This window comes from Chrysoperla carnea, chromosome 2, assembly GCF_905475395.1.
Source record: "Chrysoperla carnea chromosome 2, inChrCarn1.1, whole genome shotgun sequence".
NCBI classification, from domain to species: Eukaryota; Metazoa; Arthropoda; class Insecta; order Neuroptera; family Chrysopidae; genus Chrysoperla; species Chrysoperla carnea.
In genome coordinates, this window is record NC_058338.1 from 60,110,879 (window position 1) to 60,129,396 (window position 18,518).

General features: G+C 28.3%; 1 protein-coding gene across 3 annotated transcripts in view; it reads right to left on the reverse strand.

Annotated features, from left to right (window-relative positions):
* LOC123294097 (homeobox protein homothorax) overlaps positions 1 to 18,518 on the reverse strand; it is a 530,011-nt gene that overhangs the window by 94,840 nt on the left and 416,653 nt on the right. For all 3 annotated transcript variants that reach the window (XM_044875178.1, XM_044875177.1, XM_044875179.1), the window contains one exon: positions 9,992 to 10,068. In XM_044875178.1, coding sequence (XP_044731113.1) covers positions 9,992 to 10,068 — 77 coding nt within the window. The remainder of the gene's footprint in view (positions 1 to 9,991; positions 10,069 to 18,518) is intronic.

The following is an 18,518-nucleotide window of genomic DNA, read 5'->3' on the forward strand; positions in this document are numbered from 1 at the left end:
GGGTGAACAGATTTGATTTTTTTTTGTTTACAAAGGTAATGTAAAGAAGAGCGATGTTAACTATGTTTCCAGTACGAGTTAAGGATTTCGTACCCGCAAAATTTGTCGGAGGGTTTTTTAATTATTTAATTTTACTTGTATTTTAAATTAATTACTAACTTTTTTCTTAAATTAAAAATACATAAATTATATCGAAAGAAACATAGTTCCTAACGGGTGTCCCAAGACATCTCTCATTATTTTTTTCCCATGTATAAACCAATTTTTAGCGGGATTAGTAAGCAATAACGACCACTTTAATTTAAAAACGTTAAAATATAGTTACATAATTTGAAAGTCTCTTACCAAGGTGTAGATTTATGAAAACTTTCAAACCCGAGGACTTCTTATTCAAGGGACCTGAATAATGGTTATTTCGCAAAAGCTTAACATATTCAAATAAGGAGATGAACATAAAAAAAAGAAAAAATCTTTTTGCCTGATCCTTAACAAAGCCAGGGTGTCCGTTATCCGACATTTTGAAATTTGTAATTGTTAAGATGTCGAACAACGGCAAATTATTTCGAGTGTCTAACTAGATGATTTTTGCATTTTTTTATTCAATTATTTTCTGATTTGGATATCCTAAGCAATCAACATTGGTGAACTTTAAGCTAGCCACACAATATATGGATGTATACTATAAGTTTTATTTTTTGAATCTAATTTGTGCTTTTGTTTATTGTTTTGATATAGTACATTAGAAATTTTTATTATACTGTTGTATCATAATTATACCAAAAATAACAAATGACAAGGCATTGCAATGAATTGGGTGACAGCAAACCTATTAGAATAATCCTCTCTGTTAGTTAGACTCAACATACACATACATACATGCATATTATTAGATGTATATGTGTGTGCATATAATATTTTGTAAGCACAAACTGAAATTCAGTGTACTGCATTGCGAATATATGCACACGTATAGAACGACAACATATGATGAAATATGTTTCGCCAATAAAACAACTGGTGCATATATATATGTATTATATTATATTTTGTACGATATAAAGTGTATCAAATTTGAAAAGTGTTATGTAATTATTAGGAACGTCACTCATAACCTCAAGAATTCAATAAGGCCCCCATTATCCGACTTAAATAAATATAACAACCGTGGTTTATAGAATGACTAGACCATTAAAAGAAGTGTCTATTTTTTACTAGACAGTTCATTTAAACATATGAACAGAATAGTGGCAAAATGATTTTTCCAATATAAACTTTTTTGTTTTACCCCTTTTCGTCAGAATAAACTTCAAAATTTTTACAATCGATAGTTTCAACTGATTCGAGTTGAAATCATCGAAGTCCAAGTCTATGAATAATTAAAATATATCTATGCCATTTTATTGATAATTTTTGTTTTTATACACAAAATCACGCAAATAGATTCACAATTTCACAATTTTAGTTTACAAAATTCGCTATAACAATAATACCATGATTTCAAAAATTCAAGTGTTATTCAGCACCTATATTAAAATACGAATAAACAAATGAAATCCAACAATGAGTCAATCGTTAGTATTTTAGTCATGTAAGTAAAGAAAGATAGTCACTCGCACAAAAAAAAAAGTAATAAGAGTATCTCCCATCTCACATCCTCAGTGGATGTAGCATATGCTATAAACAAACAAACACGTAAATAATATATGTACTAATGATGTTCTAACGTACTTAGGACCCTCACGGGTAAATAGTGATGTTTACGAAAAAATGTTTCAAACAAAAGTTGATATTTCTTTTATAAGCAACATTTTTAATGTTTTAACTTTTGTTCTATCTCTAACGGTTTACAAGATGGGTCCGGAGCAAAGATGCAATTGATCTATGTTGCTCATTTACGAACTCGACCTCAAATTTTACGCCCCAAGCACGCCATAAAATTTTAAGTTTGATATATTTTTTCGTTCTTGAGTTATCGTTTTGATAGACGGATAGAAAGTACTATTTAGGTGATTTTAATGGACTATTTAGGTGATTATATAAACACCTATACCAAAATATTGTTGGTACCAGCAATATTTTTATGCGTTTCAAACTTGGGACTAAACTTAGTATTCCTTGATATATTTTATGTAAACATGGTATAATGATATATTTCTTAGAAATATATTACTATGTTATTACTATGTCAGTGGAGAAAATACTTCCTATTGCCTATTGACATATTTTTACAGAATGCTTAGAACTACAACATACAAAAATTCAGACAGTTAAGAAATATGCCAATTCCAGTAATGTTTGTACGTGGTCTTTCGAGTTTACATAACATTTTTATAAAATGATACACTTTATACAAATGCATATTTGTTATATGCATATCATATTGTTGAATATATTGTTTTAGTTTACAACTAGACTTCAATAATTTGAATATACACACATACAAACATATATCCATACATACATATATACTTAATATTATATATATCTTCAACACACAACTCAAAATACGTAAATTTTAATTATAATACACATCTCTAATAGATATTAGCTACATACATATTGTAATAATTGTAATAATCTATGAAACTAGAAACTAACTATTATCAGAGAGTAAAATTATATCACATTGTGTTGTTATATCTGTTCTCCGTAGCGTACGTAACAGTTATTATTTTCCAGTGTATGTATTAAAATCATACAAGTTAAAATATAATAAACCGAAAATTTAGTAGGTACCATGTGAATTATTATTGTTAATTTAACTTGAAATAAATCTATTATTTTTTTGAAAGTGTAATAAATGTTACAAAAAAAACAAAAACTGAATAAAACTTTAAACTACGTATTGGGAAAATCATTTTTCTAGGAAATAAACTTTGTTTTTTAACATAACTACGAGAAACATGCTTTAACTAAATTTCAACTGGCGGAGATTACTAATAGATATTAAGAAATCGTAAACAATTACAGCAAAACTATTAAAACGAATGAATAAATTGTTCAATAAATAATAGCGCACTAACTATAAATGGTCTAGCCATTCTATACATCCATTTTTTTAAAGGATAAAGTTTTTATGACTGCCATACTGACTTTTTGACGTCATTAGCTATTTTGCTAATAAAAAACATTAATCTTACTAAACAGCATACAATTTTGTTACCTATTGTGTAAATAAATGCTTGAATCCAAAGAATGTAAGCCTTATCGTATTCTATGAGATTACTCAGCAATGGCATTCAGAATATAGCCACTATGATGTAATGAGTGCCTTAGAATACGCATGAAAAAGCCCTTAAAAGTTTTACTAAGCCATAATTTGTTTAATGTTTTTTATGCGCTCTGTTTATTATATATACAGTGTGTTAATAAAAAAGCACGTAATATAAAAGTCAAGTTGAGTTCGTAGCTGATATGAAATAGAATAACAAAAGTTTTTCTTTCCATGGATTTCAACAAGTTTTGTTTGAAGTATCTTTTTGATCAAGTTTTACAAACAATATACCACTCATTAAAAGGTGTCTATGGACATATAAATCATACTGAACTTACTTTGTTATAGGTAGTTCATATTTGTTTGTTAATTATAATTATTGATTTTTGTAATGTAATCGGTAGGTATATATATTTGTAGACACTATTTATCACCATTATATGATTATTTGTGCTTAGTTTATTACACTACATAAAGTGCATTAAATGTAATATAGTATTATGTAGGGAAGTATAAAAGGGGACTATACGAACGCGTTAATTAATGAGAATTTTCATTTTAATAACAATTTTTTTAGGTTTAATATTTCGATAGTTTACAATTCATATTTATAATTACGAAACAGAAAAAGTTTTGAAAACATAATTTTGCAATATCTAATATATTATCAACTTAAATCTGAAGTATGAGAGAAGAAATTGAGCATCTAAGGTCTACTATACAACATGAAGATTTATTCATTTAAAAAGGGATACCAACTAACCGTAGATATATAATACATTTATATATAAGGGAATAAAATTGTTAGAATATAATCTCAAAAAAGGGAGAAAGATTGAATCAGATTGAAGAAATTTTAGATTGATTGTTAGTTTTTCTTATACAGTCAGGCATACTTACTACACTGATTGTCTTGACTAATGAAGTTTTATATAACGTAATAGAATTTAGTACTAGCGGTGAGTAGCTTTCGAAAGTAAATCACATTATTCGATAATAAAATGTATGTATACCGAAGGTTTCTTCAATATTTATCAGACGTTTCAAAGAAAAATATTTAATGAGGATATATTGAAGAGTGTTGAAGGGTTCAAGGTCGGAATTATTCCAAAGTTTAGTAAATTTTCACTTTTGTCGGCAGTTCTCATATCTACATATCATTTTTTTAAACATAGGCTATTGTAAATTGCGTCACAAATATAATTTAAATATTCGAATGCCGTAAATATTTTTTACAATTTTCAAGTGACATAATCAGTATTGAAGCAATTTTTCGTTTTGGACACTTAATAAAATATATTGTATTTTGAAAAAAATTTTTACAAAATAAAATTTATGAGTGTAATCCAAAGAATTATATATAGTTTTATTTACGGCCATTTAAATATTTTCCTATGCAGAAAATGAATAGTATCAAATGTTTTTGGTGTGGAATGTTTTGAAAACATATATATATACACCATATTATAGAATTTTATATAAAGGCTGTGGCTATTTACATGCTAACGTGAAAATAATTCTTCAAATTAAAATACCACTAGAGTGATACCCACCCGCTTCGCTGGGTTTAAAAGTAAAGATTGATAAAGATTGCTCCCGCTTATCTCTTTTCTACAACAATAATGGTGGGGATTGTTTTACACATGAAAAATATATTATTTTTTTAAATGTGTAATAGTAATTATTCATTGAGTATATCAGAGAAGATGGCCTTGAAATATTTTATAATGACTATTTTTACAGAAATCTGTAATTTATGGTAATTTCAAATGTCAAACTGAATTAAATTTTTTTATTTATTTTTATAATATTTTTATAAATTATAGTTCATGTGTTATTCTGATATATCAGCTATATTGCTGTACAGTTTCATTTAAAACCATTCGCTAGTTTAAGCGTGAAAGCGTAACAAGAGGTCCAATTTTACATTGTCTTAAAGGCTTTAACTCTTGAGAGTTACTGTGAGAAGAATGTTAATTTTTACTTTTTGGCAGATTTACAGTTTTTTAATGAAGCAGTACTCATTTCACAACTAAGAAAATATTAAAATAATACGCATGCAACTAAGCAAGTTTTTATCAACGCAGTCAGGAAGTTTTAGGTACCACTTATTAAGAATCACTGCAAATATCGATGTTTTACAAAGTGGGTATTATTCAGAAATGGCGCAATCGTTTTGGAAGCTACAGTCCAGACAGACTGACTCTTCAAATTTATTATTATCCTGTTTTTTCATGAAAATAATACAAAAGGTTCCTTACGTATAAGGTGAAAATAATAGTTAAAAATATTTTGCTCGTTAGCATGTAATTAGACACTTTATTTTTCATTATATAAAACAATATATAATGTGTTTTTTAGAGGTATAGGTATATATATTTTAGCACAAATCTATGTGAATATAGTTAGTAATTTTGTTATATGTTTTCAGTGCTAGAGTATTTAATTGCATTTTCGCAAAGTGATGTTTTAAATTGTGTGTGAGTTTAGTTCGGTTTTTAGTTATAAACTAGTAGTTTGGGGTAGAGTTTTTGGTGTTAGTCTACCAAAACTACCATTCTGAATATAGTAATAAATTATTATATAGTTTTATATGTTTATATATAGACTATTTGTTTATTAAACATTCGTTAAATTATTGCGTTATTGCAGTGTTAACGAAAAATTCTTTTATAAAAACAAATTTTTTTGTATCAAAACCCACGCTTTGTGCATTTGATAATTTTCTAGGCCATTATATTTAGCAAAAACTAATATTTTATAATTTTTTTTGTGAAATATTTCGATAATAATGAAGCTTATAAATTTCTTGTGAGTAAAAACTAATTAGTCTCGTTGCAAAACATTGAGCATTTTCCGTAAAAAGATTTTTCCAATTTTTGGGTTTTTGAACAATATCAATGAGAATTGCATTAGCTAAATAAGTAAAAGATTTGAAAGAAAAAGTGGAGTAAAATAGTTTATCCTTTTTTGTAATAGGCTAATTATATTTTAAGATCTCTTGCAATATGCAGTTTATTATGATACATTGGCTGAAAATCATTTTGAAAATCTGTATCATTATGAGAATCTGTGGTCATAATCAACAACATACTGCCACAGGTCTTAATCATGTAAGTAGTTTAACATCTATGAATCCTAATCGCTACGAAATTAGATGAAAAGAAAAGGTAAAATTTAGTTAATATATTAATTATTAAACATATTTCATGTTAGAAAAAGTTCCCCAAGATGCTCGGGTTCGATTCCCCGTATCGGAACAAAAAAATATGACGCCTTTATATATAAACAATAATTTAATTATAAATATTAACAAATTATTATCGTTATTAATTTCCATTATCGTAACCCCTGTTTTATTTCAGGCATTCAGGCAGATTTGAAAAAAAAAAACATTACAAAGTTCCATAGCATTACATGGAAGAAAGTTGAAATAAAGAAGTGCTAAATAATATTACAATATCCTAAATCCAAAATTTTAATAGTTAACGCCCCAAAGTTTTTAAACGAAGACAAATAAGAAAAATAATTTCATTCGCCAATGCCATTTATAAAAACTTTCTTTTCAGTAAAATCAAAATGTTCTTTGTATATGCTAAATGCCAATTTAGGTTTAAATCTATTTTTCCATTTTTTTCAGAGTATCTTCCTATTTATTTTATGTATTCTTTAAACCCTTTCAGCGCTTAAAAGTAATATTGTATGAATTTTACCTTCCCAAGTGCCTCCCCACAAGGAAAAAAGTTTTGTTTGGGCACTGGTTTTTAATTATGATTGGCAAATTTATTGTAAACAACTAGTTTGGAACTAGAGAGGCCTTAATATAATCAAAAGAAGACTTATTTCTTTGGTAACTGTCTCAGAAATAATTTTAAATTATAGAACCGATTCTAAGTTGAATATTAGATTTAATATTATATAAAGATGCTGAAAAGTGTGTGAAGCTGCATAATAAAACTCTAGCACATACATAAAATAATGTAAGAGTAAAATAACAAAAGTTCTGTACATATATTTATAGTTTAGTTTACGTGTTCTCAGCCATATTATCATCATCATTGTTACTAAAACAAAACTAACTAACAACAATTCGTATCATAATTTATTTTATTTATTATATTCAACATTATTTCTCTCTCCCTACAAAACAACAAAGCACAATTCGTAATTTTAACATTTTAGTGTACTATCATGCAGCAGAACTATATAGTTCTAGTTAACTATGATGCTATAGTAATAGTAACAACACCAGAGTCATGTTCTACGTTTTTTGCAAGTTTTTTTTTTTTTTGTTTTTTGTATAGAGAGATAGTTTGTTGGTAATTTTTTGTTTTTGTTTTATTCGCATCATTTTGTTTGTTAAAATGTTATTTTTTTCTCATAGTGTTTGTTTCGCGTACAGTTTTTAGTTGTATTTATAAATTTTCAACTTCCGTAATAAGAACTATCAAATGCATACTAAATATCACGATGTTACATGGATTAGGTTGCCGTGGATGTCCGTTTCGACCACATTTAGACCGTAACGCTCTTTGTCAAACCTAAAAAAAGGCCCCAAGTGTTCCAATCTTCTCATTGCAAGAAGAGTTGGACCATTACTGACGATATGATAATAAATAAATGTTGAAATCTGTTTATTGATGTTTTTCAAAATATATTTTATCACTGTCAATATAAAACTACAGCGCTCAAAAGATGGTTTCGGTGTCATCTTCCAACAAGTATTTTTGAACATCGTAAGGTGCTAAGATTGAGACTATGAGAATGGTGGTCCAGGAGAGCGAGTCCTCGTTCTCAAGTCCCCATTGTTTCAATAACTTCAAAATAACGGCTCGTGATAATCAGGGCGTTATCATAGTGAAAGTTCACCCAAATTTTCAAGCAAGCATTTTGTCGTCTTGCTTAATACAATGGCAAAATTGTTGTATCGGCTGTAAACCTTACGATGGTTTGTTAGTGAAAGGATATTGCTTGCTTATATAAAAGAGCTTTTCGGCTATGATAGTTTGGCTGTCTTCGAAGGCCAGACTTTGGCTATAGAGTTCAGTAGCTGAGCTATTATAAAATTTAAGATTTTCTATATAATATGAAAAGGGTTGCTGAAATAAACGTATAGAATGTGCCGAATTGACAGGATACGGTCGATCTAAAGATTTTTTACTGTTCACACTTTTCTAATACCGTTTGTAACATTACCATAGTGAGAAATTAGACTTATTTGATACAATATTTCGTCAATCGACAAAGTTCCTGAAGTGACAGGTAAATAATTTTTTTTGCCTGTCACGTATTTCACGCGCTTTTAAAGCTTAATGAAGTGCAATTTTAATAAATTGATAAACCAGGGAGCACAATAGTTTTCATAGTTCATATCGATAAATTACAAAATATATATGGTAGTTACATGACGTTATGCATATCATCAACTTGCTATAATCATAAAGTATGTTATTTTGTCATGGTAATAATATTATTATGGTCACATCACACAACAACAACAACAACAACAACAACAACAAAAAAAATTTAATATGATGAAAATAATTCTATATAACAGCCATGATTATGATCCATCCTCATGTACACACAGCATTCTCTACGTACACATACATTTATATGTTTTGTGGTTCGACGAGCGTTGTTATTTTATTTTAATACAAGCAAGCACCTACGCATTGCATTTAACATTTTATATAAAAAAAAAAAATACAAAAAAAAAAAAAAATAAATTTGGCGCTGAATTCAGAATTTTATCATGTTTATTATATTGAACAAACCGTCTTCTATTTCCATACCCCCTCATCCCATCTGTATTGTCCGTCTGTCTTCATACATTAACTATGTCTTGTCCTCTTTACAAATATCTTTGATTATTTTATATATTTTGTTCTTTTGTTTTATTATATTAAAATCATTAAACGGCCAATGATCTTATATGATACGCAATTTAATATAATATGAAGTCGATGTTATTATATATTAAAAGTAGTCAAACTGTAATATTGAATATTGGTATTACGTAATTGTATAAGATAGTGTAGTAAACAGATATGAAAAAGTAAAATCGCTTGCAAGTAAACTTGTAGTGAAATTTGTATGGAACTATATTCCTTATAGGCCTTTTTATCATGTCATAAGCGTAAGTGCAGCGTTTTTTTTAAGACTGACAGCAATAAGTTGGACTAAGAGAGAATATATTTGCTATTCATTTTATCACACTGGTTAAAAATAATCTAGTCCGAAACAAAAGTGTATGTGAAAAGAAAAGCCCTATCATACGGGCGGTGCACGGGGCTATACAAAAAGAACTGCCCAACACTAACTGATCGACCGTCTAACCCTTTTTTGCAGTTTATTACTTGAAATGTGAATAGTATTCGCAGTTAGGCAGTGGTCTTGTGGATACGGTGCCAGCTCCACATGTGGAATGTCGTTAGGTCGAAAGTCCATCCACGTCAATAGATTTCTCATTATGCTTGTTATTCAATAATACAAAATTTATAGTGAAACGAACATAGTTTTTTCTTTGTTTCTAGATTACATGTGTGAAATTGTAAACCTTTTTAAATTGGCGGTAAAGAAAGGCTTGGTTGATTTGAAGATTTAAATGAAGCCTACACGCAGTAAAATTTACGGTTTCCGTGAATTTATCAATACTTGATTATTTCCTTTTATAAATTTGTTAGAACGTTGAGCATCACACTTAATGTGTATGTACTAAGCTTTATTTAAAACTTAACTAAATCAAAATTTGTATTATATAAAAAGCGAACTTACCAATTATTTACTTGTAATATTGTAAGACCTGTATCTTGTGCTAATTGTTTTTTCTGATCTTCTGAAGGGTACGGATGCTGTAACAAAAATAAAATTGATAATTAAAAACACAATAGGTAAGATATTTTAAAACGGAATTAGAAATATGTTTTCAAGATATCTAATAATAATCTCATAAATAAGCGAAGCCTTTTCTCTTTACTTTTCTGAAACTGTGAGAGAAAATAATCAACTTCCTATCCACTGTGACATTAATTTCTTCGAGACTGTCCTGAGTTAATAGTTTAATTATTAAAGAAGCGAAATTTAAGTAAAAGTGTTTGGGTACACAAATAATGGTATATTTTTAAAGACTTGCTTTGCAATTTAAAATACGTAAAAATCAAATAATTGTTGAAGACTAAATGAAACGAACATTTCAACACGTGTTAATTCTATTATTATAGATTATATTTACTTTTATTCAAAGAAAAGAATAAAAACTTCGAACCACAATATTTAAAAAAAAAAATGAAATTATGTATTTTTACATTAACAATTTGTTAAACCACAAGTAATTATAGCACATATTCTGAATATGAAGGAAAACTTTATACAATAGAATGAATGTATTAAATTATTGTTATTAAATATAATTCAATTTCATTCAAAATAAACGGCTACTGACTGTCGATAAATACCTTTGAACCTGCACTGTGTAATCAAATTAAAAACGAAAGTGTGTGGTCAATTATATAATACTCCAACAATAGCTTCTTTTCTCACTTAATACACGAAATCGGATATGTGCTGATCTATTGTTATCATGTTAATTTCAAACAAAAATATTATTGGAGTGAAAATTTCTTTAGGTGCGTTGAGCATTATTTGGGTAAACAAAAATCACGGAACTCGCGTTATCGTCATGCGAGTCGCGTTATCATCACCCGGTCGCTGATGTGAACCAACATCGAGCACACTTAGTTCTAGGATACGTGACCGCTTGAAAGCACTGTATGTTGTTAGGATAACAAAGTCGGGCGAGGAACGAGAATGTGGAAATGATGCTTACGGTGTCATGCCCGCTAAAAGGGCTTTTATTTGTCCCGTCAAGTCAAGTCAAAAGCAAAAGCAACAACAGACCCCCAGGCGGACTTCATTTCCACATTCTCGTGATTACTTGCGAATAGATAAATGTGAGATTTAAGATAACATGATATGAATTTTTTCATAGATGATATCAATCACTCTGTATTTTAGCGTATTCTGTTATTTTTATGATAATCGAAACAGGGTAAACATTACGTTTAACATATGGTGATATTTAACACAATTATTAATAAATAATAAATATAAAATTTGCATGGTTAAGAAGGGCAGGTAAGTAACAATAGAAGGAACCAATTGTTTTATTTTGATTATAACTTTTGTTATATTATTGTTATTGTAATTGTTATGTTAACACATGTTACGGCTTTAACACAAGCAATAAGTGATGTCTATAAACACATATCTACATGCACCATAGACACCATGTAAATACACCCACATTTTACAGCTGTCTTCAACACGGGATTAGGTGTTTTAATATTGATTGTATATGATTTTTCGCATGTCAATTTATCAACATAAAGTAGTTATTTTTTGGATTTCAATTCGAAAAAAATATATAAGTTTATAAATCAATGGTTTACTTGAAGGTCTAAGAGTGAAATTTTGACAAATCACTTGTCAAGATTAAAGTTAATAACTTTTTCCTATAGGAAAGTTCTGATTTCCGGTGGACATAAATTAAAAACTAATGACTATAAAGCTCAAATCCGACAATCTCCTGCCATATTTGACCTCTTATTTGACCAGATCCTTTGGCTCATTTTATGTTGAACGCAAACCAAACTCATAAAAGAACTAACATTTTTTAAATCGAAACATTCTGTCGAAAGAAATGAAGAGACTTATAAGGATCGATTTAATAGAAATAAAATACCTAAAAAATTGAACTTATGAAATTTTCACCTTAGATGTCCTTTACCTAAACTATTTTTCTGTATCTGATGTTATTTGTTTTGATTAAAGTGGATCACGTATATTTTTTTAAGTCGAATTTCTTTCGAAAGTTTACGATGTTTGAAAAATGGATTTTTAGTAAAAAAAAATTGCTTTTTTAAAAAAGCAACCTTCAAACTAGGAGAGTTCTTCTACCTCTTATATATTAGGAAAGAGACTTGACTAATTGAGCCTTACGACCTTGGCCAAATAAGAGATCAAAATAAGATGGATCACACCCAACAAAGGATATTCCTAGCCCCCGAACCGAAAAGAGGAGTGTTTTAAATCTGACGGTTATGTGCGTCTGTCTGTAGCTCCTAAACGGATGAACCGATTGTGAATTTTTTCTGTTTAAGTTTAAGCTTCCCTAGTTCGTAGCTATGTTTCCTGTGCAAGTTTAGGGTTCCACACCCCAAACATTTTTCGAGTTTTTAAAATTTTGTAAATTTTATTTGTTGTGTGAACAGATTAAAATTATGCACCTTGTACACAGAAGTAAAACTTAAAATCACAGTATAATGAATGCACTCAAATTACCACGTACCTAATGTAAGGAATCTTTTTTAGAATTTAATTCGTGATAAGCAATTTGAACAAAACAAATGAATTAAAATAATATTAGATATGACATTATTTGTTGAGAGACAGACAACAGACAGACAGCTCTATATTATGTTATTGTATGCAATTTACTTGATCCCATTTTTGCCCTGTGTCATAATTTATGATATGCCCATTAACATGACATTTCCAACTCATCATCAGTACGTTTATATAGTTGTTTAGTTATGCTAGGAAATGCATTATTATATGTAGATAATACAACCCGTTGAAATTCATAACTGATTTATAACAAAGGTAGGTATCTTCAAGTTATTGTTTCGAAAGTTTGAAAAAAAAAACGAAATCAATAAGTTAGAAACTTATATTGTCAAAACAAGTAAAGACGCCGTAGCTTGGTTGGCTACTGAGCCGGTACTTGATAAAGCTAGTTAGATAACAAAGAAATTTTGTATTTCTTATCGGTCCCGTCAATAACAAAACGGCTGTATTTTAAAAAATTTCGATTACAATACAATATAAGGGAGGCAATTGACTTCAAAATCACGAATTTTTAAAAAAGGAATTCGTGGAATATCGTGATATGAAGTCGACATTAAAGGGAAAACGACACGAAGACATTAAAGGGAAAAAACTATTTTGGAAGAAACAAAATAAGTTACAATTAAAAAATAAATAAATAATGCAATTTTTTCTCATTTTCTTTTAAATGTTTTCTCATTTTCAAAATAAAAAAATAAATTACTTCATCTTGTAGTAATTTTATAAAAGGATATAGGATCCTTTGCGTGGGTATAGCAGTAGTATTATTAGTAGTATATATTCACAGTTTACAAAACTACAAAATAATTTTAATGCTGATATAGCACAAAAAAGTCATAAGATACAACAGAGGCAAGCAAACAAGAACAACGACAACAACAACAACAACAAAAATGAACATCCCATTGTAACAAATAACAAAAACATGAACGAACGTTCATATAATAACGACGTTGTGCGTCGTTAACGAATGGGCGTTACACAGTCTCAAAATCAACGTCAACTGTGTCATTGAGCGCTTCAATTTAAACAAAAGAACATAATCAAATACGTACATGTTTAATATACAGGATGAACTGCTTAAAATAGATTAGAAATTATATGAAAAATAAGGAATTAATTATATTTTTATAAATTAGTAAAAAAACTTTGTATTATTTTTAAAAGGTGTCGAGATATATAACAACGAACAAAGTGGTTGTTTTAGCAATCTGAAACTTTTAAATAACTTTTTTTCTTCCTTATTTGTCTTAAGAGGTGAATAAAAGAAAATGATGGACCATTTGTGTTATCGTTATCACTTTTTATGCTATTTTTGTAGATGCATACAGATGAATACAGACACATAGAAATGTATACCTGTCTATCTGTCAGATTGACAGCTAAATTTGGTGGACCTAGAGTAACTACTTAATTACTCAAATTGAAAATGTATGCAAATATTTATAAATGTAATTATTTAGCCTAAAGATTTTAATTTATTTGAAAAAAATCACCAGATGTTTAATAAAAATTATGATATTTAATAAAAATAATAACCATTTTAAGCTAAATAATTATATATTATTATAAAAATTGTAAAATATTGTTTGCTTCCAACATTTCGTTTCTTTTTTTTTTTTATATAAAAAGTGGTTTTATGTTAGTTTCTTTACCTGAAGGACAACAAACATATGGACCAAAACAAGCGGTACTTAGTAAGCTTATATTTATGATATAAATACCTATATTTAAAAACACATTTTAGAGAATTCATTGTGAGATTGTTTAAAATAACTTTCATTATTTCTTTAAATAGTAAATTATAGGTTTTGTCAAATTTCTTTTGATTTCTTTTGACAAATATAATTTATGATGCATTGTCAAAAAATGTCCTTTTAATCTCCGTTTACTAAATTATACTACAGACCAGATTTTCTCAAAGTGTTTCCACACATCAACTTGGATTAACTGAGAGCTTTGTTAAAGTTTTTTTTAGTTTAAATAGAATGCCCAAAATAAACCAAAATTTATATTTTTTTTTCGTGTGCCTTTTGCCATTCCTTTTTTTGGTTATAATCGCGATTTGTGTATTCAAATATTATGGAAATGAAATTTTTTTATTATTACGCCTTTCCGATGATTTTTTTTGTACGCTGTTGGTGCTAAAAGAAAGTCATTGACAACACAAAACTTGCTAAAAATGGCAGATTGTTTGTTACTTCCAAAAGTGTCGAAAAATGGAGCAATTATAAAGAACAAAATTATTTTTCAATCCATTCGGCAATTGTAAACCTCCTGCATAATTTTGTACGTATTTTACTGTCAAACATTTTCATTTTATAAACATCTAAGAGATTTTAAAAAAAAAGATGAAAAATCGAGGACAATCGAGTAAGGAAAAAGCCACATTTTTATAAATACAAAACTTGTCTTTAACAATCCTCTTAATGGCAGACAAAATAAACCTGTAGAAGAAAATTTCTTTTATATAGGATAGAACAAACTCCTTTTTTTGGTTCAGGGGTTAAAAATATATTAATTTCTTGTGCTAATCTCAAGACATATATTCATTTATTTCTGCATTTGTTACCGATTTGTTCTTATGGCTTTCAATTTTTTTTCTTTTGTTTCAAACGTTTTTTACTTTTCAACCTCATAATCAGTCATTGACTAAAATAACTTCAAATATTTACAACTAGTAAAATATAATAACACTATCACTTTTGTAAAGGTTTACATTATACAAACATTTTGCTGACACATTAGTAGTTAAATATTTCTCTAATGATATCGCGCTTCATTATATTTCTTTTGTAAAATCACATTTCAAACATAACCTAATTATAATTTTACAATATTATTTGAATTGAATTGAATTGTGATATAAAAGACGACACATTGGTACATATTATAATTGCCTTTGTTATTTAATTTTGTTAATAATAAATTCGTGAATTCAGCCATCATCACGACCGACGACGGTTGTCGAGTCAACATATATACATCATGATTGTACATGTATACATAACGAACGATTGAAATTTGAAACAAAATGTATAATATATATATATGTATAGAAATTGTATTAATGTCAGCAAAACGTGTACAATTACAACATTCAAAGAGTATATCAAATACATATAGTGTATGGAATGATCGATTTTTATTAATCAATAATAAAACTTTAAATCGCATCCATTAGATTATATCAAATGAGAAGGGGTTCAAAAATTACGGAAAATTTTATTATTATTTTATATTATAAGCCATAATCTATGATAGATTTTCTGCTGTTCTCACCACGTTGGCGGCAAATCATATTTTGGAACTACATTCCTTATCGCTTATTTTTTAATAGATTTTTATCTTAAAATATAACTGGTATTCTCAATTTTATTTTTGATATCCTGATATTCCATTATCAGTTCCTACAGGAGCTATAAATAGTTCTACTGTAAAAATATCTTGAACGGTAACTAGTCACCACGTAATCACCTAATCGAATTTATAGCACACAAACTAAAATTAAAACTATTTACGTGAATCTATATCTTAAATAAAGTACACCTTGTCTATTTAGTCTATATACTCTTTCATTTTGTATAAGAGACAGATTACTTCAGCGTTTGATTGTCATGTAAGGCGAGTCAAGTAATTTTCCCTGAATCGTGTAATTTCTTCACGCACTGAGACTACAGTGAATGTCGTCATTACGCACATGCCAGGGAGAGTCGCTAATTACTCGTTACACTTTTAATTGAATTTCCATATTACTGTTGCTTAGCAGTTTCCCATAGTTGGGTCCCATAAGTCCACAAAGGTGTTAGCTTTGTTTTATACACTAGCACTTTATTGTCTATAGCTAACCTTTTTTATGCCCTAACAGCCAGTAAAGTTTTAAAAATTTTAAATTTAATTGTTTTCTCTTAGACCAGATGTGTTTGTGCCAAGCTAGCTTTCTGTCTTAGTGGATTCCCAGGTATTTAACTTCGTTTGCCTGTGAAAAACTGGCATTGTTCATCTTCACAGCTGGAAAAAAATGGGTATTGTCAATGAAGCCGTGGTATTGTGGCAATTAAAATTTTCTAGGTACCCTGAAGCACGTCATCGCCAATGAAAATTTTCGAAGAGAAAGCTGTTAAGCTTGACTCTGACAGCTGGCTCGTTTGATATTATTATAGTATGTATGGCTATATTTAATTAGAGCTCTATTAATATATTTGTTTTTACCAATCAGTGTTGATCAATTGATTTAACATATCTACAAAGGTAAAAAAAAACTGAAAGGAAAGCAGAGAGTCTGGTAGGGGTATATATAAAGAAATTTTCGGACAAAAATTTTGGTTAAAAAAAGTCTTAGTTCTTAGAAAGTAAAAAAAAAGCTAATCTACCAATAACTTCATAAATGAATCGGAGTTATATCAATGGTTATTTTTATACAAATTCGGAAAAGGTAAAAATGTAAGTAGATTTGTATGGCTGCTATATCTTAAATTTTGTGTTAAATCAGAGTTAAAATAATGCATTTTTAGAGTAAATAAATCAACATGTTTTTGGATTTTATTCAGAAGAATATCTATCACACACATATCATATATAATATCTCTTCTCTCTAATATGTGATACGACAATATGTCGAGGTACCATATAGTTTGCTAGTAATAGCAATAGCAATAGTAGGTTTGTATTGCCAAGAGTCAAACTAGAGGGCGGTTACTGCAAATTTCAGTAATAGTGTGTGTTTGAATGACACATTCATTCATTTTATATTATTATTATATATTTGCTTACTTTGCGCGTTCATTTTCGAAAATTATAGGTTACAAATTTCTATATGATTATTATACTAACAATTATATATATAAAATTTATAATTAAACCAATTATATTTGATATTATATTATTCAAATGTGTGAGAAAATTGTGTATATATATGCTTTGGAAATAAATTGGATTTGGGTCGATATTGACACAACACAATTGGTTTTATTTAGAATTTCAAAACAAATCATCAGTCTTATGTGTACACTATTTTATTTTGATGTTTATTTGAATAATAAATTTGAATATTATTATTTTTTAATACTAGTTATTAAATAATTAAGAACAAACTATGTCGTCATTTCAACCAATTTTTAATTTAACGATTTGGTGTTGAGATACTGGGCAGTGCTCTATTTTCCAGGAAAATTTATCACACTCATCTTTGAGATCAATGTACAATTTTCTACAAGTAGGCCTATTTCATAAGAATGAATTTGTTTGTGAATGAATCTGTTTTGGGTTAATTACTTATATCTTTATAAATTATAGCTCATTTGTTTTTCTGATATATGAATTATATTATTATAAATTTTCATTGAAATCCATGCACTAGTTTTCGCATAAAAGCGAGGCAATTCATTAGAACGAACATGTAAAACGATGTCCTTTCCAATGACCCAATTTTTTTAAAAGTGTAGATACTTAAAGAAAACAATAAAAATATAATAAAGTTAATAAAATAATGTCCATTTACAAATATTAAACACAATAATTAAATATAGAAAAAAACTAAACTAGAGAACAAAAAGGAAGAAAATTGTCCATTTACGATAATTTGAATGATTATAACGGTTAGTAAGATTGATGTAGCCCACATACTCAAACACACAAGTCAGTGAGCCTGTTCAGTAACAAAACGGTTGGTTCTGTTCTATACTAAATGTATATTACGATGAACCAAAAACGTAAACTCAAGTTGACATCAATACACTTATCTATATTGTTTTCTGTATATGTTGAAAATTAGATTGTGTTCTAAAGGGGATTCGAACCTTCATACCAACCAAATACATACATGTATACGTATACATATGTGGGATAAATATCTATTTCATTCTAATTCATATATAAAATATGTGCATTGAAAAAA